The sequence below is a fragment of the Sturnus vulgaris genome, chromosome 15, assembly GCF_052056855.1.
Source record: "Sturnus vulgaris isolate bStuVul1 chromosome 15, bStuVul1.hap1, whole genome shotgun sequence".
Classification (NCBI taxonomy): Eukaryota; Metazoa; Chordata; class Aves; order Passeriformes; family Sturnidae; genus Sturnus; species Sturnus vulgaris.
In genome coordinates this window covers 152,810-178,291 of record NC_142257.1, presented here as the reverse complement: position 1 = coordinate 178,291, position 25,482 = coordinate 152,810, and the positions used below count along the sequence as shown (strand labels likewise).

At 39.5% G+C, this 25,482-nt stretch overlaps 1 protein-coding gene across 1 annotated transcript in view; it reads left to right on the top strand.

Annotated features, from left to right (window-relative positions):
* KDM3B (lysine demethylase 3B) overlaps positions 1 to 21,418 on the top strand; it is a 41,828-nt gene extending 20,410 nt beyond the window's left edge. The window contains exons 14-24 of the mRNA XM_014893319.2: positions 379 to 658; positions 1,614 to 1,870; positions 4,691 to 4,957; positions 11,857 to 12,028; positions 15,088 to 15,178; positions 15,265 to 15,395; positions 16,670 to 16,789; positions 17,296 to 17,435; positions 17,769 to 17,945; positions 18,474 to 18,608; positions 20,063 to 21,418. Of these exons, the coding sequence (XP_014748805.2) occupies positions 379 to 658; positions 1,614 to 1,870; positions 4,691 to 4,957; positions 11,857 to 12,028; positions 15,088 to 15,178; positions 15,265 to 15,395; positions 16,670 to 16,789; positions 17,296 to 17,435; positions 17,769 to 17,945; positions 18,474 to 18,608; positions 20,063 to 20,143 (1,851 nt within the window). The 3' untranslated portion in view covers positions 20,144 to 21,418. The remainder of the gene's footprint in view (positions 1 to 378; positions 659 to 1,613; positions 1,871 to 4,690; positions 4,958 to 11,856; positions 12,029 to 15,087; positions 15,179 to 15,264; positions 15,396 to 16,669; positions 16,790 to 17,295; positions 17,436 to 17,768; positions 17,946 to 18,473; positions 18,609 to 20,062) is intronic.
* The last annotated feature ends 4,064 nt before the right edge of the window (positions 21,419 to 25,482 follow it).

The window sequence follows — 25,482 nt, the reverse complement described above, 5'->3', positions numbered from 1 at the left end:
GCTTGCAACATGTGCTTTTATTTTGTTGTAGTTCCTGAAGGAATCTAGAGCAGTTCTGTAACTATCAACACAAAAAATCCTCCTGTAATTTAAAAAAAAAACAAACAGAAAGAAAAGGAAAGAAATCAAAAAGATTTGGCTTATGTTAAAAGATGACATGGTAGGAATTCACACCACAGTGCGAAGGTGAATGCACACAGATAAGCTCCTGTATTCTGCTGCTGCCTAAGCATAAATGAATTTTACTGTGTGCTTATAGCAAACGGAAAAAGAAAAACAACAGATAAAGCCAAATGCACTGGATATCAAAACTGTCTTCCAAGTTGAACTCTTCCCTTTATTCAACATTTAGCAGTTGTTTATTTTTTTTTGTTTTAGCTTCCAACTCTAAATCCTAGTATATCAGTCTCTGGAAATGAGAACACTTTTTCCACTGGAGTAGGGACAGCAGGAGTGGGGCAAGTAGAAATGGACTCTGTACCAAAATCTGAAGCAACTGATAGTAGGATAGAAGAATCTGCAAAAACAGAGACATTACCAACCAATAACACCGGGGAAGTGAAGACTAACAGACCACTTTGTCCAGAAACAGCTCCATCATCAGCTTTACACTGGCTTGCAGATTTAGCAACGCAAAAAGCAAAAGAGGAAACAAAAGGTGAGCAGAAGAAATGCCCTCTGAGGTTAGGATTAAAAGATAAATGATAGCATACTGTTCGATTGCTATACTTTGTGACAGTGTTTAGCCCTAAATAGAAAAGAAAAAGGCAAATTTTCCTTTGCCTCTTAAACCAGTTTTGTTCTACAGGCTTAGAAAAATGCAAAGCTGGAAAGATGATAGAGCTGCAGAATACTGTCTTGTCACTCACACTTAATTTCTGTGCTAGTTTGTGTATTTATTTTCTCAGGAGCTGATATCCTGATGTAAAATTATAGCCGTTAATTTCAGATGCAGCTTTGTTACTTGATAACTGTTGAAGTAAATACAGCTCTTTTGTGTGCTATGTGAAGAGTGCATTTCCAAGGAACTGAGACTAGAGTCCAGTTGGAGAGTTAGAGGAAAACTCAGAGCATCTTTAATACTCAGTAATTGGAGTGAATACGCTTCCTAGATGTCAGAGGTAGCATGACTAACATAGGATTTGTTCCTGTCCTCATGCCTAGAAGGGACTGATTTACACGTTGATGTTAAATGTTGGTGAATCATTCACAAGTTTTGCAGGTCTTAGTCACTGTAATATTTTGACTGCCATTAAAATTTGAAATATTTCATATCAAAACAGTAATTCAGAAAGAGAAATGTTTTTTAATTGAATCTATTAACAAATTGTGTGTTTGCATGTGTTAGATCTTTTGGGATCAGATTTATTGTGCTATTCAAAACCGTAGCAGCATATGGAGGGCAAAATTTATGTGAATTATCTGATGTCTTTGATTCTCATTGAGGTGTGTCCTTCACTGCTACAGTGTTAATTTATCATTACTACAAAATTCTGTTAATATCCTTTTTAATGTAAGAGCAAATAATTTCGGAGAAGTTTGTGATCGTTTTAACTTTGCCTCTTGGGGTTTTTTTCTCTCCCCTCCCTGTAATGTTTATATTTATCTTGCAGAATCAGGATCACTGAGATCAGTGCTTAATAAAGAATCCCATTCACCCTTTGGATTAGATTCCTTCAACTCCAGTACAAAGGTTTCCCCGCTAACCCCAAAGCTGTTTAATAGTCTCTTGTTGGGCCCAGTGACATCTAGCAACAAAGCTGAAGGCTCCAGCCTCAGAGATCTGCTACACACAGGGCCAGGAAAGCTTCCTCAGGTCCCATCAGACACGGGAATCCCCTTTCCTCCAGTCTTTTCTGCAGCTTCTACGGTAAATAATTTTGTATTCCTTCAATGATACATGTTCTAGGGAAGAATTTTCATCTAAATATTTTTATAGTATTCTACTCTCGAATGTTGAAACAAATATAATACCTCACCAAAACTCACCACTCCACAAATTTGAAGAGAATTTTTCATGCTGATTTTTAGTTTTAGTTTACTACTGCTGAGGAGAAGCTATTATTTTCAAGAGATCAAGAAAATGGGTTAAATACAGCCTATAAATTGTTTAGTTGATAATCAGCATCCCTACAAAAGCTCACTTTAAATTCACATCTTTAAAAATACTGTAAGAGCATACCACAGAAAAAAAGACAAAAACTTAAGAGTAAACAGGTTCCTTAAACTTACATGTACTTGAAAGGCATTTGAGCTAGAATATACTTGGGTGGAATCTGCTGCTCCAGCTGAATCGCTACAAATCTATGGGGCCTGATGGGATTCGTCTGAGCATCTTCAGAGAGCTGAGCATCTCAAAGCCTCTCTCAAAGAGTTTCATGTGATCTTGGGAATCTGGAGAGGTCCCAGCTGACTGGAAGCTGGCAAACATGATTTTCTGAAAGGGCGAAGAGCAGTACCCTGGAATCTGCAGGTGTGTCGGTCTCACTTAAGTGTCCAGTAAAATCATGGAAAAGATTATTTTGGGAAGTATTGGAAAACATCTGAAGTACAATGCAGTCATTGGTCACTGCCATCATGGCTTCGTGTGGATGAAAGTCCTTGTTGAACGTGATTTCCTTCTATGACAGGGCCACCTCTTTCATCTAGGAAAGCCAGTAGATGTAATCTTTCTGGAAGTAAATTTTTGATGATGTCTCTCTCAGTGTCCTTCTGGACAAAATGTCCAGCACACAGCTGGGTAGCCACATTTAGACAATGTGCTCAGGCAGAGGGTGGGATTCTTGGTGTGTCCTGTGCAGGGCCAGGAGTTGGACTCGATGATCCTGATGAGTTGCTTCCAATTCATCATATTCTATGGTTCTGTGATTCTCTGAGTTTAAGGTGTAGTTGCTATTTCTGAATGCCTTTTCTGGAATAAGGATACTTTAATCCATTTTGGAAGAAATAACTTTGAAAAAACTGAACAAATCAATGCCATTTGAAGTAGTTAGAAGCATTTAGTTTAAGGAGAAGGATAGATTCTGTGGAATTTATCAATGCTTAGCTCTTTTTGGTGAATATTTTCTCCAAAAGCTTACGCAGAGTTAGGAGGAAGGTGAAATGGTTTGTCTCGGTGGATTTTTTTGTAACTCTCTGCCAGGCTGTCTGTCTGTCTGGAGTCTTGATAATTGTTCATGTTGGTTGGTTTTGGTAGAGGGAACTGTACATGAAAATATGATGCTGCTACAGGAAGGTGAATCCAAGAATACATCTGCCTCTCATCACTGAGTACAGGTGAAGAAATTGTGGTCACTTGTTTTAAAGCAACTTATTCCTTCAAGGCTTGAGATAGCCTGTCTGAACTTGCATCCCTGTCCCAGCAACTCTATGCATTCTCTCAACACATCTAATCTATACCTAAGATCTATTATGTAAAGTGTTTTTTCACTTTCCTGACTTCTGATCTTCACTGAGTAATTTAGATTTAAAGAACTTATGGAGAACTCTGATCCAGCTCCTTACTTTAATATCTGGATCCTTCATATGGAATGAACAAAACATACCTGAGAAACAACAGTGGTATTACTCAAATTGAGAGAAGCAAGACTGCTGCTCTTGGAGAGAATCATCTTGATCTTTCTGGAGCATTGATAGTCTATTGTGAAGAATAATAAGCATTGTTTTTAATAATTAAGCTGCATATTATCTATCTTACAGCCTCTAGAGAGTCAGAGTAATGGTACATTTTTAAGACCATCCGAAGCAGATGATGTTACGATCTAGTCTTATTTGGGTAAGATGGGCTGTAGAAAACATAATTCCAGGCAACAGTAGAGCAGTGCCTCTTAAAGGAGCCCAGGGTCCTGGAGGACAACAAACTGCACCCAGGCCAGCACTGCACATCTGCAGCTGAAAAAGTAAACAGTCCTGGGCTGTATCAGGAAGCATACAGCTGGAGCACATCAAGGAATGTCATTATTTCATTCAGCCCCTGATGGGCTACACCTGGAGCACTGTTTCCAGTTTTGATTTCACTAGGTCAAGAATGAAGTGAAAAATTGCACGGGATCCAGTGAAGGGCCATAAAGAGTGATTAAAGTGTTGGAGAGCTTGACACGTTTGGAAAGGTTCTAGAAACTGCTTCTCTTCGTCCTAGAGATGAGAATGCTATGGGGATCTGATCAATCTTACCATATCTAAAAGGTGGTTGTAGGGAATATGGAGGTACTCCTTTCATAAGGATGCAGGTTAGCAGGGCAAGGGGCAATACCAGTTGCTTCAGGAGAAATTCTATCTGGATATAAGAAAAAATTCTCCCTTTACATTCAAAGAGTGGAATAGGCTGCCCTGAGAAGTGAATTAATCTCCTCTGTGAAGTTAAAGTTTGGCATGATCCAGCCCAGGGGAGGCAAACCTAATTTCGACAGAAATTTATACAAGATGATCTCTAGATCTTCTATTGGACCTAGACTCTTTTACAAGTCCTTAAGTTTTTTTTACTGAATTAATATATTCAGTAATGAGTAATTTCGTGTTTTAGATTGATAGCTCTATCTATGGAAAATTTTTTATCTGTTGAAATTCAGTTTTTTAAGAAGATGGGGAATTTTTGGGAGGGGGGAGGGAGTGGTGTTGATTGGTGTTATGATACACATTAATACTTACACTGTTGCAACACTAAATTTACCTCTGGATTTATATCTTCTAGGGGGTGAAAGGTAAAGCCAGCCTGCCAAACTTCTTGGACCATATCATTGCTTCTGTGGTGGAAAATAAGAAGACATCTGATGCTGCAAAACGAGCTAGTAATTTAGCTGACACACAAAGAGAGGTGAAGGAAATGGTAATGGGATTAAATGTGTTGGATCCACACACTTCTCACTCTTGGCTGTGTGATGGTAGACTTCTTTGCCTTCATGATCCCAGCAACAAAAACAACTGGAAGATCTTCAGGGAATGCTGGAAACAAGGCCAGGTGGGTGATAAGTATCCAACCCTTGCTGCTTATAAGTGTCCTGAAATTGCAGTCTGTACCTTGGTAAAAACAGCCAATTCAAACTTTGGCCAGTTGCTCCCGAGTGAATATGGTGAATGAATATTTCAACCGTAATTTTATAAACAGGAGACACAGCAGCCCTGTTCGCTCTGTGCTATATTGACTTGAGCCCATGTATGCCCTTGCATATTGTACTTTTCTCAGCTTACCATCATGAGTGTGTTTGCTGTGACAGCCCTTTTAGTTGTAGTGTGCTTTGTGCTGAACCTGCTCTACTCTACTCTAGCCCAGTAGTAAATCCACTCTGATTTCCTGTGTGCACCTTAGTGTTTGCCCCACACTTGATGCTTTATAACCTCAAGGAAAGGTCCATTCCTTCCAGCTGCAGCATGTGCAAGAACAAAAATGCTTCATCCAGTAGTCTACTGAATTTTGGATGTACTTGATACAGTATCTCACCCTGAGCCCTACAGCCAGTGGGAACCCAAGTGTTGTTCTGGACTCAGCAACTCATGCATGGAGCACTCTCATGGATTGTCTGAGGTGCCATCAAGCACATAGGCCTTCAGACAACAGACTGTACCTTAGACCTGCTCTCAACATAGCCACTTTTTCAGATGTCAGTCTATAGTGCTGTAGCTTTGACCTCTCAAGAGAGTCAGTAAGATAAGCCTGGTCAGACGACCTGAATCTTAAAAAATGGGTGAGTAATCGCTGCTGCAAAGGAAGTGCACCCACAGCTCTAACAGAGGATAGTGTCCATTGCTGTTCAAACTGTATTCTTGGCACTTGGTTCTGCAACTGCCTCTGACACAATTACCTTCACTAAGTCCTCAGAATTGAGACCGTTGGTGCTAGACCATTAAGTCCCTCATCATCTTTTCTGGAGAAGTGCTTGCCGACAGCTGGTTTGTTGTTACAGTGCTAATGCGCTTGGCAGTCACATTCCATGCTTATTTGTAGTTGTTCACAAGATGCTGAGGTATGGTGGAGGAACAGTATGTACCTCTTCTGGCACTCAAAGTCTATTCCTGACATAAGTAGAGTACTTTTCGTTTAAGTATATCTGTCCCACGGAACTGCACATTCTCTGGGTTCCCTGGGCCCTAGCACAACTAGCACATAGCCGTGAGAGTTGCAAAGATGACTATTGTGCCACCAGCTGCATTCCTGTTCATGATTCCTCTGGCCAGCTCCTACTAGTTGGAGGAAGGTACTGTGCAGCACACCCTCGCTTATCTGACTACAAACGTCATTGACAGCTTCCCACTAAGTGCAGTTGCCTTCCTGTCCTGACTTTTGGGGTGCATAGGAATCTCCTTTTATTATTTTATATTTTTCATCCTGTTATATTTTTCTGATTTACAAGGGATTTCAGGTCATTCTTCTGCAGTGTTGTGGTGTCCATCATCTCCTTTTCTTTGCAAAGAGCTCCTTAGTTTCTGGTTAGTATACTTTGATAATTTTCTCAACACTTTCTGTCAGGAAATACTACTGTCTCTCCTAGGAGCATCCTAAACATCTTGGGAATGCCTGCAAAAAAGGTGCTTGTCAGTTTCTTTGCCAATGAGAATGCTTAATCACCATGTGCAAGATGCTACTTGTGACTGTGGGGTTCTTGACTGATAACGAGTCTTGAGAGACTGCTTATGGAGTCTAGAGATGTGATTACAGATCTTGTGTCTGATGTGTAGCTTGCAGTGTGCATCGCCATCCAAGTTAGTGCACACCCTGAAGCTCTGGCTAAAGCTGCCATGCTCGTGTACTTTTTGCGACCTGCTGTTTTAGGCTTTGCCCCAAGGCATACTATTGATGCTTTTGGATCATTTTATCATTCAGAGGACCCCTTGAATTGGAGTAGACTGGGCAAGTCCTTTGCTCATTCAGCAATCCTTGAGGTGGTGTTGCAGTCATTGGAGTTTCCTGTTGAAAAGTGAAAAGGAATCAAACAACCTTCCTTGTTCCTGAAAAGGGGAGAGCATGTGACCCAGGCAGGCATTACTGTCTGAACAAGGTTATTTTAAATAGAATTTCTTCAAGCAGAGAATCTCTCAAGAAACTGTGCTCTGTCACAGTTCTTCCTTGGCTTGCATCCTCCTGTACATCCCAGCTGCACCTTTAAAAGTAGAGTGAAAGAGCATTAATTCTACCACCATTCCCTTCCTGTTTTGTGATTTGGAAAAGGTTATTTGGAAAAAAACCCTTCCCAGCATATAAATACACACTGGACACTAGATCTGTGCCATATGAAGGTCTTGGCTATGGTGGCATCTCAAATTGTTAAAAGAGAAAATTCTTTTCCTTTAATGCTTAGACAATAAGTGGCACTTGTTCAGTGTTACTCAAAAAGAGCAACATTTTTTGAGTCCTTTGTCGTAGAAATTGTCAGAAATAAGTTAAACTCTTATCCCAGAATTCACTGAGACTATAAGAGTAATTCTTGCTGAAGTTGTTTCTCAAGATCATCTTGCTCTCCTGAAAATGGTTGTTGCTCATCTGGGGATACTGTTAGGATTCTCATCCTATAGCAACCTGGTATTTTCAGAATTTTCATGCTAGGATTTCTCTTTTGAGACACTGAAAATTTGGTATGGTACTGGAGCTTTTTTGTTGTTGTTGTCGTCTCCCTGTCGTTTGAGAGCAGATTTGGCAGGAGATGTCTACCGGGCAAGTCCACTGTCATTTTATCTTGGAGCCCTATCTGTGTTCTTTGCTAGAGAGAATATTTTCTTTCTTCCCTGGCAAATTTGCTGCTTAATAGCCAGAAAGGTTCTACTAAGTTAAGTTGTTCGATTGTTTTGGGGTTTCTTTTAAGTGCTATTTACAAGTTGACAAGTGAATAAATACAGCAGGGATCAAAATGCCATTATTTTTCTGTACTGAAGACAGCCATCAGCTTCAAGTCTACCAGGCAGTGCTTTCTACACATCCTGTTATTTACTCATCCATAATCCCTAATGCTTGTTGTAGAATATGCTTAAACTTTTTTATTGCCTTAATGTTAGCATTTTTGCTGGGATGAGGGAGTATATTAAGATTTGAGATTGCTGTATTTGCTTTGTTATCTTAGGGAGGCTTGCTGCTGGTCAGGGTGTCACATTTGGGACATAGTGGAAAGACTACCGAAGCTTATCTGTCCCTCAAACATGTGCCCTCTGCTGCTTTTCCATATTGGCACACACAGTACTACTGGGGAGACCAGGACAGTATCAAGAGTGACTGTATGGCTCTAGGAATATTAATCAAGGCCACGGAGCTGTCATGGTTTTCTTACTCCTGCCAGTGAGGGGTAGGGGAGTGGACAGCATGTCAACCATAGTTTGGACGGCTGGTTTTAACCAAGAGAGTTTTATGATCATGGGAACCTCTGAGGATAGAGGATTGCTTGCAAGAGATAGGATCCATCTAAGCAAAAAAAAAAAAAAATCTTTGCCAACAGGCTGGGCAACCTTATGAGAGCTATGAGCAGGAACAAAGGAGGGAGAGTATGGCCAGTGATCAAGGAAGGAATTAGTTGATTGATTTGCCAAGCAAGCAGTGTGAGGTGATGTGAACAGGAGTAATCCCATACTCAAGAAATCAAGGATGAAAGATGTCCACCTCAAGTATGTGCAGGCTTTCGCCTTTTCAGATACTTGCTTGGAAGAATCCCAGGGGGATATGATCATGAAGAGAAGTGGAGCTCAGGAATACTGGTTGAATCATGCTTAACCTGACTTGTAGCCTTCTGTGATGACTGGCTTGGTGGATGAAGGGAAAGTACTGGATGTTTTTTATCTTAACTTTTATAAAGGCTTTTTACACTACCATAATGTCATCAGACAAAATGAAGCACGGACTTGATAAGTAAGCACTGTGATGGACTTAAAACTGACTGAAATGCCATGTGTGAGAGCACTGTCACTAGTGGTCTATCATAGAGGGTAACTTTTGGGGTGAGTAGTACTTGCCATGTCATTAGTGACCTAGATGAGATAGGGTTCATAGACCCTTAGCAAGTTTACAGACAATACAAAACTAGGAGGAATGACTGATACAGCAGATGGTTGTGCTGCTATTCAGAGGGTATGAACAGGATGGAGAATTGGACTGAGAAGAGTCTGGTGATTTTCATCAATGGAAAATGTAATGTCCTGTGCGTCAAGGAAGAATAACATCCTACAGCAGTTGCTGAGAAGCAACTGTTTGGAAAGTAGTTTTGCCTAGAGGGATCTTGGGCAAGGGAGTGACCATGAGTCAAAAATACGTCCTCACAACAAAGAGAGTTTTCAGCAAGTTAAAGGAAGTGATGATTTCCCTTACTGTGTTCAGTTCTGCACTCCACAATTCAAGAGAGTTATGGACTTACTAGAGGAAGCTCAGTGAAGGGTCACAAAGATGATGAAGGGATTTGAGCATCACTTAGATGAAGAGAGGCTGAGCAAGCTGAGACTGTTCAGCCTAGAGAAAGGAAGGCTCAGGAGAGTGTGGGGAGGAAGTCTTAAGAAGAGGGAGCCAGGCTCTTCTTGTCAGTGCCCACTGACAGGACAAGTGGGAGTAGGTGCTGGAAGTTCAGCGTCAACACAAGAAAATACTCTTTTTTGGTGTGAGGGTAGTAATTTTCAATCTAAATGTTTCTGTGGGGTTTTTGCTTTTTTTTCATTCCCCTTTTTGTTTTCTTAAATTTCACTCTTCTGGAGTTGAGGTTTCATTGCTGCCTTCTAGAACTTACTGGCTGTGTTGTATTGTATTTGAAAACCAAGGCTATTTCTGTTATCCCCAGAATTGGGATTTTCCCCATTCATTTCTGAATCAGTAGCTGTTCTCACTTAGGGACTAAAATTGAAACTTTTGGCCTTTTAGAGGCCATTGGACTATACAAAGGAAGCAGCAGTTAGTTACTGGAGTGTTTTTAAGCGGCATAACTTTGAAGTTCCTTGTATATAGTTCTGTAGGCATCTTTGTCTAACACACTGATACTGCATCTAGGGACATCTGTGCTTCTCAGGGTTGTGCTGAGCTCTTTACATGAATAAAAACCAAGACACACCAAGATCGTTGTTGACATATAGGGCACAGCTTGGAATTAGTTCAAACTTGCGTAGCCATGGGAGCTGCCATTTGAACAGAGGTAGCAGTTACTAAAGCTAAAGCTTTTCAGGTGAGAATAGTCCATGTGCAATTTCACTTTGTACCCTCTTATTTTTCTCTCAAGTTTGGTAATTGTTTTGAGATGGCAGGGTGAGAGGAACTGAAAAGGTTTTGGCAGTGTTGGGAGGATTGTCTGGTATACCTTTCCCAATTGTTGTCAGTTTAGGAAATGCTTTGAGTGTTTCTGGGGAGAGGCCACTGAAATATCTGTCTGAAATATGTGGTCATCATTAGCCTAAGCATCTTAAAACCCCTTTTGCAAGTGAACAGCCTTTTTTCCACTACTTGGTTTTGTCCTACGGAATTAATGTTGATCTCTGGGTATACATGAATAACAAATGAAATAATTAAATAATTGATATTCAAATATGAAAATTTCACATGAAAAGGTTTTAGTACAAATGCTGTTTCTAGTGGTAGTTGCACGTGTGCTTCAGAAAAAGGACTGGTGGTGGGATTCTATACCTTCTCTACTGCCAGACTTCTCTGGCTGCCAGACCCCTCTACCCAGCTGCTTTCTCACTCCCCGTTCTCAAAAAAACAGTGGAAGAAAATCAGGTGAAGTTGTTTCTGGGTCAAGATAAAAACAGGGAGATCCCTTAGTGAATAGCTGTCATGGGCAAAACAGGTTTAACTTGTTAACGATTAACGAGTTGAATTTATTGCCAATTAAAAACAGAGTAGGATGGTAGAGAAGAAAGACAAATCAGTCAACACCTTACCTCTCTCCCCCATTTCACCTTTTTTCTAAAGGCTCAACTTGACTCTCTCATCTCTGACTATTTATGTCCTTTCTTCCACAACCCCTGGAGTGACATGGAGAGATGATGGGAATTGTGATCTATGAGACAGAACACTGTGTCTGCTGCCCTTTCCTCCTCACACTTTACTGCTGCTTCAGTGTGGAGTACCTCTCACAGGATACTATGCTTCACGAATGGCTCCAACATGAGTCGTCTCCATGGGCTGCTCCAGTGTGGGTCCCCGGTGGGCAGTTTTTGCCAGAAAGTTTGCTTATTAGTGAGATTTTCCCTACAGCTTCTGCCAGAGCCTGCTCCAGCATGGGCTCTCCATGGACTTCCTCCAGTGAATATCCCTCTGCTGCAGTGCAGGATCCTCTGTGGACTGCAGGTGGATCTCTACTTCACTGTGGTCCTTCACAGGTTGCAGGGGAAAGCCTGCCTCACCATGCTCTTTGATGGGCTGCAGGCACTTCCTCCATCACAGGCCTTGGTGTACGCAGAGCTGCTTTCTCTCCCTTCCCCCTGCCTGCTGTCCGTATGTTGTGTATCCCTCCATGTCTCTCTCTCTCACACACACGTGCACCCATCAGCTGTGGAGAACTTTCTACCCTTTCTCATTATCACAGACATGCTGCCAGCATCAATTATGGGCTCAACTTTGGCCAGTGATGGGTCTGTTGAGCCAGGTGGAACCATCTGTGTCCACCATGGGGCAGCCCCCAGCTTCCTCTCACAGAGCCTACACCTGCCATGGAGACCTAATGCACTTGCCTTGGCAAGTCTAGTCCAACGCCACTTCTAAGGGAACTGCACATGGCGTGGAACTAAAGTTTGCTTTGACTCTGGTTGTTTGCTCGATGCACAAAAACCAGACATGGATGAAAATAAATTTGTGGTGTCTTTTGTATGATGGTAGCCAGGAGTCTTGGCTCTCTTAAGAAAGTCTGGCTGCATGTGTAAGAAATTTGGTTATGGTGGAGTAAGCATTCATCTTTGTATTCTCAGCCCGTGCTGGTATCTGGTGTCCATAAGAAGTTGAAGTCAGAGCTTTGGAAACCAGAAGCTTTCAGCCTGGAATTTGGAGATCAAGATGTAGATTTGGTGAACTGCAGGAACTGTGCCATAATTTCAGACGTGAAAGTGCGTGACTTCTGGGATGGCTTTGAGATAATATCTAGTAAGTAATGTTTATGGCTGACTAGTTTAACTGAGCAGTGTGTCTTGCTATCTTCAACTCTTCATTTTCCACCTATTTTCCTAAAAAATAAATTAAGGAAACATCCAAATACCTATCCGTTTCATCCAAAGAAGCCATTGCTCCTTCCCTGTAGCACACCCTAGAAAATGCTTTATTGGTGAAGATTAGGGCAGGACTGTCCAAGAGAACTTGTCTGTACTGCAATATATTGGTGTGTGTTACTTTTATGTGTCAAAAAATGATCCATTTCATGGGAAACTACTTTTTTTTCTTTTAAAAAACCCCTTTTCCCAGTGAAATTAATCCTCAGTTACCGTTTTTAAGACAGTAAGTAAAGTGTCTACTTTTGCTCTCCTTTCAACCTCAATTTTAATTGTAAAACTAAAGGGAACCTGCAGAGCTAGAAGACATGGACGCTTGATACTGTAACTTGGATTTGGTGGAATACATCAGTCAAGTAAATTTGGCATTGCAAATTATTTTTGTAGTAGATCACCTGTGAGTACAAATGCAAATTTCTGTCTATTAGGACTAGCAATGCTATATGCGTGTCTCACATGATAACATGTTACTTAATGCTCGAGTTATTTGAGAAAACCTTCTATCAAGTGTGGATGGGGAAACTAACCAGCTAAAATTTCTGGGGACATAACAGGTCAGGTTAAAGAGCTTCTGAAAAGCAGAGTGCTCCATTTTAGATTGTATATACCTAGATCTGAGTGATCTTAAAGTTACAGGTGTTAGAGCTGTAAAAGTTCGTTGCACTGTTGCTGATTTTAGAGTTGTGTATAAAGTGTTTTCTGTATTTATTACTGTGTGCATATTGCAGAAACAGTGAACTGTTGGATGACTTAATGGAATGTTCGTTCAGCAGTCAATGAAATGATAGATTTGCAGACCAAGAATATTCCCTTCCTAGTCATTTTCCAATCAAAGAACTCCCAGCTTTTGACTGTTTTTTTTAATATGGTTAGTACAGAGTACTGTTAAATTTCATACTGTTTTTGTTACTAAGCAGAAATAAATGGCCTCAGAGGAGTGGTGTGGTCTTTGTGTATTGTTAGTAATTGGGAAAGTTCATAAACTCTTCATTTTGTGTTGTGGTCATTCATGAAAACAGTGAATTTATATGGGTCAAGTTGTCTTTGAGAAATGTTACTTGTAGTTTGTCTCCAGACAGATACGCTTCTTTCAGCAATCAGCTTTGGTTTTTCTTCTAGACAAAGCCTTTAGTACACTATACATGAGACATATTAGGTTGGAAAACCTTATCACTCACACTTGGTAGTTTCTTTTAAATATATTATATTTAGGGGTTCTTCAGCCAGGTTCAATCCCTAATATAGAGAAATATTATTTGCTACTAGTCCAGAGATTTCACATGCTAATTCTTATGAAAACTGTTGGCAAATTACCTAATGTCTCTGACTTCTCTGCATTACATGAATTTTATATTTTTGAAATATGTGGCTGGCTCCCACCCTCACATTAAGTTACCAAGGAGATGTAGAACAGCCATTGACTTTGGAGGTGTTATTGAGATTATTCTAGATGGTAATCTTTTGCTGTTTCTTTTAATACTTTGGGGCTCAAAGTGGGCTTTTGAAAGGTCTGACTTTTTGTTTTGATCCTTCTTACACCTGGTTTTCTTTGCTGATGATCTATTTTCTGGGGTTTGTCCAGTTTCATGTAATTTGTCCGATCTATGTGTTTTCATCCAGGTAGTTCTTCACTCAGTCCTTTCTGAATAGCCTCCCTACAAGCTGCTTCTTGTTTGGAGCAAAAATCCTTGATGAGTTCAAAATCTTGAGTATGGGAAGTTATGAAACATCTTTAAATTCAAGTCCTTGAGCTTTTCAGTTCACTTGCCTCTCTAAAATCTGTAGCTTATCAAAGTGTGTTATCTTTAAATTAGTCACTTCGGTTTATGTATCTGCAGTTCTTAATTCCTTTTAATTTCAATAAAATATTTTTTTATATTGCAAACTCAGGCTGTCCTCTGTAGCCTGTTGATATGATTCACAGGTCTCCAGGTCCTAATTTCTTAGATGTGCTTTCTTTTCCAATGCTGTCAGGAGCTCTGCTAGGTCAGTTTGTTTGAAAATCCTCGGTAAGGTAGGAAGTGGTGAAGGGTGTTACTCTCTGGGGAAATGGGGATGCTAAAGTGTTAAGACTTCTGTACACCTCGTTTTTCAGTTGGTAGCCTCATGTAGAGTTGTGAAAAATCTGGTAGAAGAGTGAACTTTGTTTTTCTCTAAATGTTACAGTGAGGTCTAAGCTACTCATGTACCACTTCCAGATAGACTCTTAGCCCTGAGGACTAAGGTAGCTCTAAGATCTGAGGTAAAACAGCAGTTCATATGGTCAGTGCTGTCATAGCATACATCCACTGTTGCAGGTGTAATGCCATCTTTCTATGCTGCTCGCTTTCTGTTTCCAGTCAGGACTTGTGTAAAACCCTTAAAGTGAGGAACAAATATTTGGTTTTGGCACTCTACTAATTTGAGTGCCTCCAGCAAAAAATTAAGAAACCTAAAAGCTGTCCTCCTTTGTGACCACCTGCCCTTTTAGCTTTTTTGAATGTGGTGTACCATGGTTTCTTGCTTTACACTGAAGTTAGAGTTGATTTCAGAACAAGAACCAATTATTTAAATTTTGTAGAAGTATCACTTCACTTGAAATTAAAGATAAAACTCCCTTAGACTTTGGTAAAACAAGTAAGGAAGAATGCTTTGGAAAGGCTTGTTTTGAAGCTGAATAAAAACTATTCTAAAACATAGCAGCTGTGCAATATCTGTCAAACTTCTCTGGTAGGTGATTGTCTGTCTGTCTATCTGTCTATCTCTCTGTCTGTCTATCTATCTATCGTTGTTAAACTGTTGTTGGTCATGCTGTGATATTGCTTGGAAGCGCAAAACAAAACCCGGACCCATTTTGCTGTGCACTGTTAGAGGTACAAAAACCCTTTCAGCTTTAACGAGGTAGTGGGCTGTAATAAAAAGATATTACATGGAGAAATCTTAATTTGTTTCTTGCAGAACGGCTCAGGTCAGATGATGGTCAGCCAATGGTACTAAAGTTAAAGGATTGGCCTCCAGGGGAGGACTTCAGAGATATGATGCCCACAAGGTAAGTAACCTTTAGTATCAGTGCTGACAGGAGTGCTGTAGGTGCTGCAGGAGGATAACCTGCCTTTGTCTGCCTTTGCTCTCTAGGTTTGAGGACTTGATGGAAAATCTTCCTCTTCCTGAATATACCAAGAGAGATGGCAGACTGAATTTGGCTTCTAGGCTGCCGAGCTACTTTGTCCGTCCTGACTTGGGTCCTAAAATGTACAATGCATATGGTATGTGAGTATAGTTCTGCAGATACTGGTTTTTGTGACTCTTTATTACGCTTACGGCAAATACAAGCCTGAGGCATTAGTCAAAACTCAATGTTTATCGAGCCTGCTGTTACATTTTTTTTTCATTTAGTCCTGGAAATCTATTCTTACATTAGCCCTCTCTCTGTCAGATGTGCCCTTTTTTACCTGCCTTGTATATCCAAGAAGTGTACACACAGTAAGTTAAGTTTGTGAAGAATTATTAATACGTATAACAGGCATAATACCAATACAGGGTTCAAGGAAAAGTTAGTATCTTTTTGAGAGCAACTGAAGTGCTTAATAGGAAAATTACCCACCTTCTGGGCACTTTGACCTATTTCTGGTCTGTTATGATAGGTGCTGTTCAGTGAGTTGAGTTCCTAGCTTCAGAAGCTTGTATTTAAACAGAAAATAGATAAATACGATGATGATCCTAAAAGCTCTTGAGGGCACATTTCTGTTAGTGCTTGCTGATACAAAGATTTTTTTTTTTTTAATGTTCTAATTCTCTGCCATGTTACTTGTTAGAGATGGTTAAGTAGAAAGAGAGGGTGCTATTGAAGGGCCAGAGGAAAAAAAAGGAACCTGTTAATAAGAAGGACAAAGAATTAAGAAGCAAGCATTTGAAATCTTTCTCCATTACTGACAATCACTTGAGAGGTGTAAGTTCCTTCAGCATGCAAAGGTACAAGCACTTGAGTCTGCAGGTGTTTTTCCTTACTGAATTGTAATCTGAATGGTTAGTGATGAGTTGATCACTAACTGCTGTGAATTCAACTGGTCATGGATTTTACAGCTTAGTATGAGAAAATAAAAAGCAGCTGGAGGCTTATACTTTTAACAGTCCATTAACTTGCTGCACACAGTAGGATGCTAATGCAACTTAAAGCAGTTCTCCCATGCCTCCAAGCAAAGGAAGACTTGCTTTCATCTTATGATAGCTAATTTCTCTTATACAGACTGTATAAATTACTCTCAGAGAGAAAAAATTGTAAAGTACAAGTTCTGGCTTTGGTGTTAAAATGCTTAAAGAGTTTTCTCATGACTTGAGTAAACTAGGATTGCTGCTTCTGTTTCCTGGAAAATTAAAATACTTGTTATCAGTAAACTTTTTACTTATGCTACACATGACATGAATATACCTGTTTCAGTTGCTGTTTGACTTTGGTTTCTGCTGTCCTTGCTGTACAAAGTTAGCTTTCCAGACAAGAGGTTAGTCACAGAATTTGATTTTATTTTGCACTCTGTTATAGGCTTAATTACTGCAGAAGACAGACGAGTTGGTACCACAAACCTGCACTTGGATGTGTCTGATGCTGTTAACGTCATGGTGTATGTTGGGATTCCCATTGGGGAAGGGACCCATGATGATGGTAATGCTTAATGAAAGCTATTTTCTGTACACTAAAAATCAATTGTGTGTGTAAGAAGACTATCTTTTATTGTTTAAGCTTGTCATGTCTATGATATATAATTCTAGTATACAAGGCAGTTTGCTACATTTGCAGCACATAATTGAATTAAAAGTGCAGTAATGCTTCATTAGTTTCCAGCTGTGGGAGCAGCAGAGTTTTGCTAGAAATTAGGTACATTCCTTAAGAAAGGAGGAGAAAGAGTAATTCACTACCTTTTCTTTTCCTTGTATTTGCATAATTGTAGCTCAGTTTAAATTCATGACTGAGCTTTGTGATTAGCTGTCAATTGACACATTCCCTGAATTCTGTTAAAGTGAAGTTTGGTGGGCTTAGAAAGGGCACTGTATGATTCAGCAGTTGCAGTGTGACTCAATTTAGTAGCTCAAAATGCTCCTTCCTCTTCTCTGTGTCAAAAATGAGCAGCTTTGTAATCATACTGCTTTTACATGGTTTCCTCCTTTCAGAGGTTCTGAAAACAATTGATGAGGGAGATGCTGATGATGTAACAAAGCAGCGAATTCATGAAGGAAGAGAGAAACCTGGAGCATTGTGGCACATCTATGCTGCCAAGGATGCTGAAAAGATACGGGAACTTCTCCGGAAGGTATGCTGGTTACAAAGAAAGCTTGAGCTTACAGGGTTCCTTGACTAGCTTGCTTTATAGCAGCTGAATGACATAAATTGCCCTCAGCATCAAGTGCATAGGTATTGCAGTTTTGTCTTTGAGGGCATTGATTGTTACTATTTTCACAGGTTTTAGCCTGGTCTGGAATCTTCCTACTAAAGCATGTTGCTGTTTAAGACCTAAATGACCTTAATGAAAATAATGTTTTATCTTGAAATAGTTTGTTATGGTTTTTGGTACAGATCATTTTGTTACCCAGCAATATCATGGTGCTGTGTCATCATTTCCTACCACCCCATATCTTGGCCCTAGGTTGGAGAAGAACAAGGCCAAGAAAATCCTCCAGATCATGACCCCATTCATGACCAAAGTTGGTACTTGGACCAGACCTTACGTAAGAGACTATATGATGAGTATGGTGTGCAAGGCTGGGCAATAGTGCAGTTCCTTGGTGATGCCGTGTTCATTCCTGCAGGTGCTCCCCATCAGGTAACTATACCAACTCTAGGCTATGTTGACAAAGAGAATTGAATTTGAGGCACAACAGAACTGCAGCTTTAAAATAACTGGTAATGAATATTGTGCACTTAAGGTTTCTTTTTCTACATATGCAGTTCTTACATTACTAAAAGTTATGTAAATACCTGAATCATGTGTACATAACTGTGATGAAATTACAGGGGGGGGGAAAGCTGGGGTGAATGGAGGGAAAACATTTCTATGTAGTGAAACTTCAGCCAAGGAAACCAAATTCAAAGGTTAAGAGAACTTGTTTTAGGGAACATTAATGTATATGGGAGAAGAGTAAACCTGTTAGATGTCGTGTATTTTGTTCTGGTTTTACTGTTGTATGCAACTTCGTCAGTTTCTGGTTTTGATGAGTAAATGTGGCAGAGCCTAAATATATGGTGGGGTACTGGGGGGTTTGGTTTTTGTTGTTGTTTCTTTTGGGTTTTGGGATTTTGTTTTGTATGGTTCATTGTCTTGAAATATCAGTCATTTGATATGGCTTTTTAGGTCCATAATTTGTACAGCTGCATTAAAGTGGCAGAAGATTTTGTATCTCCTGAACACGTGAAGCACTGCTTCCGTCTGACCCAAGAGTTCAGGCATCTGTCTAATACTCATACAAACCATGAGGATAAACTGCAGGTAACCATTTTATTTCCACAAATACTATCCTGTGTTTTGCCAGCTTAGTTCAGTACTAGAAATGAGTAACAACTTCCCAGAAATCTGGAGGTTCTCATTAGATTGGTATGTTACCTAATTTGTAAGTACTTCTGTCTTGAGAGGGAGATCTTGTTTGATTTTGTCTAGCGCTTCTGAAGTGTTACTGTCTGCTCAGTTTGCAAATTTTGTTGTCAGCATTTTTTGTGTATCAGTAATCACACGTATGTAAAAGGAAGGAGGGTGAAGATCTGCAGAATGGCTGTCCTCCTCAAACTAAGTACACAGTATGTAGTCATTCTCCAGGATGTCACCCAAGGATGTCAGAATCTACCATGCTAATTCTGTCATACCAATTCAGTGAAAGCTTGCTATAAATTTCTATGTGGATTTTCATGGGATTATAAAGGAAAGCAGAAATAGGATCAACTCTCATTCTGGCGTATAACACTGTACCTCTTCAGCTGTGATGATACAAATGTGGAAGTGTTTCTGTAAATCAAGAGGTTGCAAATAAATAATGCTTATTATTAATAAAAAGAACCAAGAAACAAAAACCCACAAAGTGCAACTCAGTATTCTTGTGAAAAGGAATACTGGTATTTGTCTCATACTTTTTTTTTTTTTTTAATTTGTAATTTCTAGTGTATCTTTTTATATAAACCTCTCTATATATTTTTATATATTAAAATACACAGAGACAATAACAGCAGCATAAAGGATACCAAAAATTGAGGTCACAGGTACATCAGAAAAAGACTATGGTACTTGGCAGTTAGTTGAGCAGTGCAATTGAGCCACTCACTTAGGAGGTGAAACTGTTTCATTCAACACCTGGAAACAGAATTCAAATAAACTTTGATTAGAAAAAATCAGAAACAAGACAGAACTTTGATGCTTAAATAGGTAACTGTGAAAAAGATAGTAGTGAGTACTAGTGAATTTCTCATCTTGTGCTTGTCTTTCTGCAAGACTCAAAATTTGAAGAATTTCTAGCCTCTATGCATAGACAACAGGATGATTCCTTGCATCATCTTAACTTTCATAGGATTAAACTATATGATTTTCTTGCATCTTTTAGATTTGATTAATGTGAATCTCTAAGTGACTTGGATCACAAAGACGTTTTCAAAATAAACTCATATATATAAAACTTCGTAGTGCACTTCCTCCTAGCTCTCACAAGAGAAGGAATTATCTTAAAATAAAATATATGTTGCTGGATGACCAGAAAATGAGTTAATAAATCAATGCAGGTGTCTAAAATACTTTTCATCTGTGACAGTTAAAATCTGTTGGTATCCTGAAGCAAAAAGAATATATATTTTGTGTATACTTGCCAACTATTACAAATTCAGCTGTCGAAGTTGATTGCATAGCTATGTAAGACTCTCGTTGTTAGTCTGTAGAAGTTAATTTTTTTTTTCCTGTTGCAGGTGAAGAACATTATCTACCATGCAGTGAAAGATGCTGTTGGCACACTGAAAGCTCATGAATCCAAACTAGCTAGATCGTAGGAATTGCTAATTCGAAATGCCCTGTCAAGTAGGCCTTTTGCTCATGGTATATACAGGGACTGCACACGACTGCCTCTGCAGGAACAGAAGCTTCTCACTGGGAGCTGGTGTGGTCAGTATTACACACACTCTTCAGCCACCGTTTCCTACGCTGCCTCAACACTGAAGGTCTAATGGAAAGTCGCACTGTTAAATGCAGAATTCAAGATTCTAAAAGGTGCCATATCCCTTTCCTGTGGCCTTTTGCAAATTGAAAGAACATGGAAACCACTTGGTGTTCCTGCATATTACGATTAGAAATGGTATAAAGAGTGTGGATGTTTTTTTCCCCTCATGCCTAGTTAGTCTCCACAGAGTTAGAATGTGCTGGAGGTGGGTTGTCCTACTGCAGACTTGGTTGATAACTGAAAGAATGTGACCAACAGTAGCCCAACTGCAGAAATTCAAACAAACTTCCCGTGTGAGATACAGGCCAAGGAAAAGGATAAAGCTATTCTCTGCACTCCTCTTCTTCTAGCCGTTTCTCTATACACTGTAGAGTTGCAGAACTAAAGGGAGAACCCACTTTTTTTTTCCCCTGGGAGACTCCAGAAATAAAAGAATTGTGTATTTAGTGAAAAAATAGGTTTGTAGTGAAACAGTTACTATTTCATGAAAGTAGATATTTTTAGTATTTTTGAAGTACCACAATTGTTCCTGGATTTTCAAGGAAAGGTGTATTACATTTAGTCTTCCTTTCAATAAAATCAAGAAGTGATTTTTAGAACACAGTCCAAAATAGCACAAAAACAGCCAAAGGAGAATTGAATAGAAATTGACATCCCACCTCCCTTGCCCATATTATTGCCTCACCTGTCTTCCCCCTTCTCTCTACACTACCCTGCTTCCTCAGAATGAGAAGTGAAAAGGAGTATAAACTCTGTCCTCACATGGAGATGTTGTACATCTCTCCCTGCACTGGTGATGCAGGTAATATTCACCCAATACCAGTGCTACCTGAAAACATCTATAAAAACATCTATCCTTTCCAAAGTGAAGGAAAAGTTAACTTTTGGTGTCAGCTTTGTCCAGAACTATTCTAAGTAAAATGTTCCTGCTTGATAGAACTGTATTCAGAATTTACTAATGTCGGCATCGATGCAATGGATTTCATTGTCTGGGTACATGGGGAAATGTATTGACCTTATCTCCAGCTGTACTGTAGTGCCACTTGCAGGCCTGTTAATATGTTCACGGTTATTTCATTTTTTAAAAAATAAAAGTCATTTACTGTAACAGCCTAGGCAGTTTCTTTCACACCTGTACACTGATCTTCCTGCCTTGGGGTTGTCTCAGCCTCTGCCCCTGGTAGTGTAGGCTGCCTGCTAATTTTGACCTGCTGTGTTTGACCAGAAGACTCATGTGGTTTAGCCTGGCATCCCAAGTATATGCTGGGAGCACACCAAGCTGCCTGGCAATTCTTGAGTCTTCAAGGTAGTTTGGGTAGAGGATGTGTCTTGTCATAAAAAACGTCTCTTGTACTGTGCTCCCCATCCCTCTCTTCTTAACAGGCTGGGGTTCAGAGATGCCCTCTCTACTGCAGCTATCCTGTGAATATGGGCTAGTTTATCTGCTAGAGATAAAAAGGGTTATTCCAGACCCATGAATCATTCAGCTTCACTGTATCCTGCTGTGTACAATTTCTTGTGCACTTCTGTTGTACTCTGTGCATACAGATTAATTATAGCTGAGATGTTTCCCTCCTTTGTGTGTGTGTGTGTATAAGCATTAGAATTGGATAAAGATCAAGAAGGCAGAGACCTGGCTATATCTAATACAGTAGCTTGTGTAATTCTGAATGCGGTGATCTACAATAAGAGTTTTGCATCTCATTCTAAACCTTTGTTTAGTTTGAATTTATCAAGTACTGCTTCTGTCTCTTGAATTTATTTTTTATTAATCATGGAGCACAATCAACCTGAAGCAATATTCAGCCAAAATCAGAGGTATTATTAAAATTAAGAAATATTGTAAAATCATAAAATGGCCTATGTTCGAAGAGACCTTAAAGATCATCTGATTGTTCTGACATATATCATACAGAGCTTATACCAGAAGTAGCTAGCCAAAGTGATTATAAAATTGACTTAAGATATATAATCAATAGTTTTTGTCACAGTATTTTCTAGTTCAAGATTTTAAGGGGCAGCTGGTATGTTACATGGAATGTAAGCAGATTAAAGCAGACATCATAAATCAGAGGGGCTTTAGCAGAGGGAAAATAAAAAACTTGAGCTATGTGTCTTAATATAGTTTGCTGCAGTCATCATACTTGTTCTACCTAATGCTCTCTTGCCATTTCTAAATGGAGGTGCATGAGACAGTGGGCAGCACCATTTTTGAATATAAACTCTGGCTTGTCTTTTAGCCAGTGTCCTGTGTAACTATGGACAAGATAAAGCAAGAATTCAGGAATATATGGGTGTTGGCCTGCCCAAGTGAATTTAGATTGCATTCACAATACTGAAGGTTGGTGTGTGCTCAGCCATGCAAGGGTGTAATGTCCCCAAAATGTCCCCAGTCTGAAGATTTCGCTCCTTTTCAAACAAAAACCTTTCCTTTTCTTGATACTGAATAAAAATGTGTGCAAGGTTTACTTTTACGAAGTCTTTACTATGGGGCAACTGAGGAAAAAATAAGTACCTAATACATCGAAAGTTGTGTTCCATGTGTCGTTTCTCTGAAAGATTCTTAGACAGCCTTTTGTAAAACCTGAGGATGTGGAATCAGAATTGGAGCAGCAAAGTCAGATGCTAAGCAGTAACTTGAATTTATCCAAATAAGATGAAAGAAGTTAGGAGGCATAGATATTATTTAAAACTGTTGCTCCCCTGTACATATGATTTCCCTCTTCCTCACTCCTGGTAGCCCTTTGATAGCTCTGAGCTCCTACAGTTAAGAGGTATTGGTTGAGGTGTATGACACACCAGTGATTTATTCATGCATCAAGCACACCTTGTAAGCACTGATTCAGTGGGAAATGATTGTGAAACTACACAGCATGTGAGGGGAGCATAGCATAGAATGACCTGTTGACACTGCATCTTCCCACTTCTGGTTACTGGTAAGGAATCTTATCTTCTGATTGTCAACTTCAGTGTTTCCCCAAACTTACTGCAATAGCTGGTATGCATGCCAATGCCTGCTTGTAGTCACTCTTTTCCAGTGCATCTCAGAATCTGAAATCAGCCCACAGCTCCTTTCCTCTCAATTGGCAGTGTCTTTAAGATTCCTGTTCTCAGCTTTTGAAAAAGAGCTGCATGTTCCCACCAGGCATTTGAAAAATAACCAGGCTGAAATCATCTTACTTTTCTCTCTTATCTCCCTCATTCCCCTGTCTTGCAGGGAGCTTTTGATTTATCTCTGCCTTTATATATAGTCTAATAGGAGAATGGTAATGTACGTTTCAAGAGCTGGATATGACAAAATACAACTGTTTCCTCTAGGAAGGTGTCTTCTATGACAAGAGCTTTCAATCACAGAGCAAAACCGGTAAAGAAATGTTCTCAGAACAATTTCCAGTTCTAGGGCCCTAGCTCTTACAATGTCTTTTTTTGCTGTCAGCTTGCACTTTTTCTGTTTTCCTTACTTCGTTCAGCTTTTGATACTCTTCCACTACAATGTGCACCTTTATGCTTCAGAGAGGGTTCCCATTGTGCTCTTCCACTTCACTTTTATTCCCAAGACCCATATTTTGTCTGCTAAACTTTTCTAGAGGGAATCCTATATTCTTGAGCCCTGTTGAATTGCTGTTCCTCTTCATCATAGCAGCTTCTGCCTGAACCTCAGCTTTGGCAGGATCTCTGGATCTGACCTGGCATTTTTCTTAATGTAGCTTTGCTTAAACTGTTCTACTCGAGGAACAGATTGTGTGATTTCCATGCTTTATTGTTTAGCCATAGCAGATTGAGAGATATTTGGTGACTTGTTTGGACCATTTGTGGATAAACCACAAATTTATCATGAGTTGTTTCAGCAGCAGCATATCTGCAAAAAAACCCCTACAGCCTTAATTTGAAAACGATGAATTGCTTTCCTGGGTAGGTCTTAATTATACAGCATTATACAATATTACTACTAACTTAATAAAAAGAATACTACTAATAAATATTTTTATTTTCACTTAACCTGCAGCTGACTTTTGTTCCAAAAATAGCCCTTAAACTACCAGTAGTTCCTTCTTGTGGAAAGGTAAGTTAATTAATATGTCGTTTTTATTTATGAGATGGAAAAAAATTGAACTTCTTATTGCTAAAGGTAAATTGCTAGCTTAAAATACTTTTTCTGAAGTCGTGCTAAAGCTCAACATGCTACTTAACAGTGAGCTGCCACTTAGATTTACACCACCACCTTCTCTACTGATGTTGAGATTCTGTTGTTCTTGCCATCATTTGTGTCTAATGCACCGAACACTTTCATACTGCCCCTTGGCACATTAAATAGCTTAAAACACTAAGGCACATTTTATTTAGGTGTCACCCATGCTGCAGTTATTTAGCATTCTCACACTGTCATATGTGTTACTCACAAGATCGCTGCATTTTCCCTCTTCTGTTTGCACAAATTACTCAGGTAGCAGACCTTTTGCTGTGCTGGTCACAGATGAGAAACTGATGCAGTTAGAAATGTAGTTATTTTGTTGAAGGTTTTGCGTGTTGTTGTTATTTGGACGTGTGAAAGCAGATTCCTTTTATCCTATTAGTAGGTCAGTTATGTCATCAATGGTGTAAATTGTGCAGTCCCTTATGCAATCATTTTGTGGCCCTTCATATCCAAAAGCAGACTGTGACAAAATGTTCTTTGTCACTGTCTGCGGAGACACTTGTGTTTTCATCTCTTGCATGTAATGGGAAGTTGTCAATGTTTTGTATTTGTCATCACTGCTCATTATACTGAATTTCATGCATTCATGAGAAAATTCTTCCCAAACAGCTCTTTGTTTTTGTTCTGACTCTTTCCTTCATCTCATTACTTTTGATAAAGGCTCTTCAGCAGCTATCGGCAACTAATGAGACTTTGACATAGTCTTCCTTCAGGGCTTTTTTTGTTTGTTTGTTTTGTGGGTTTTTTGGTTTCTTTTGTTTTTTCTTGTTGTTTTGGGGGGTTTGTTGGTGTTTTGTTTTTGTTCGTTTGTTTTTGTTAGCTGAAGAACCATAGTAGATTTCTAGCTTTTTTTTTTCTCTTTCTTTCTTTCTTCCTTCATTTAAAAACAGCTTAATAATGGTTATCTCAGTGTGATTCAGAGGTCTGTGTACAGGGCCTAATCTCCTTGACTGTAATATACATACAGGTTCCCAAGG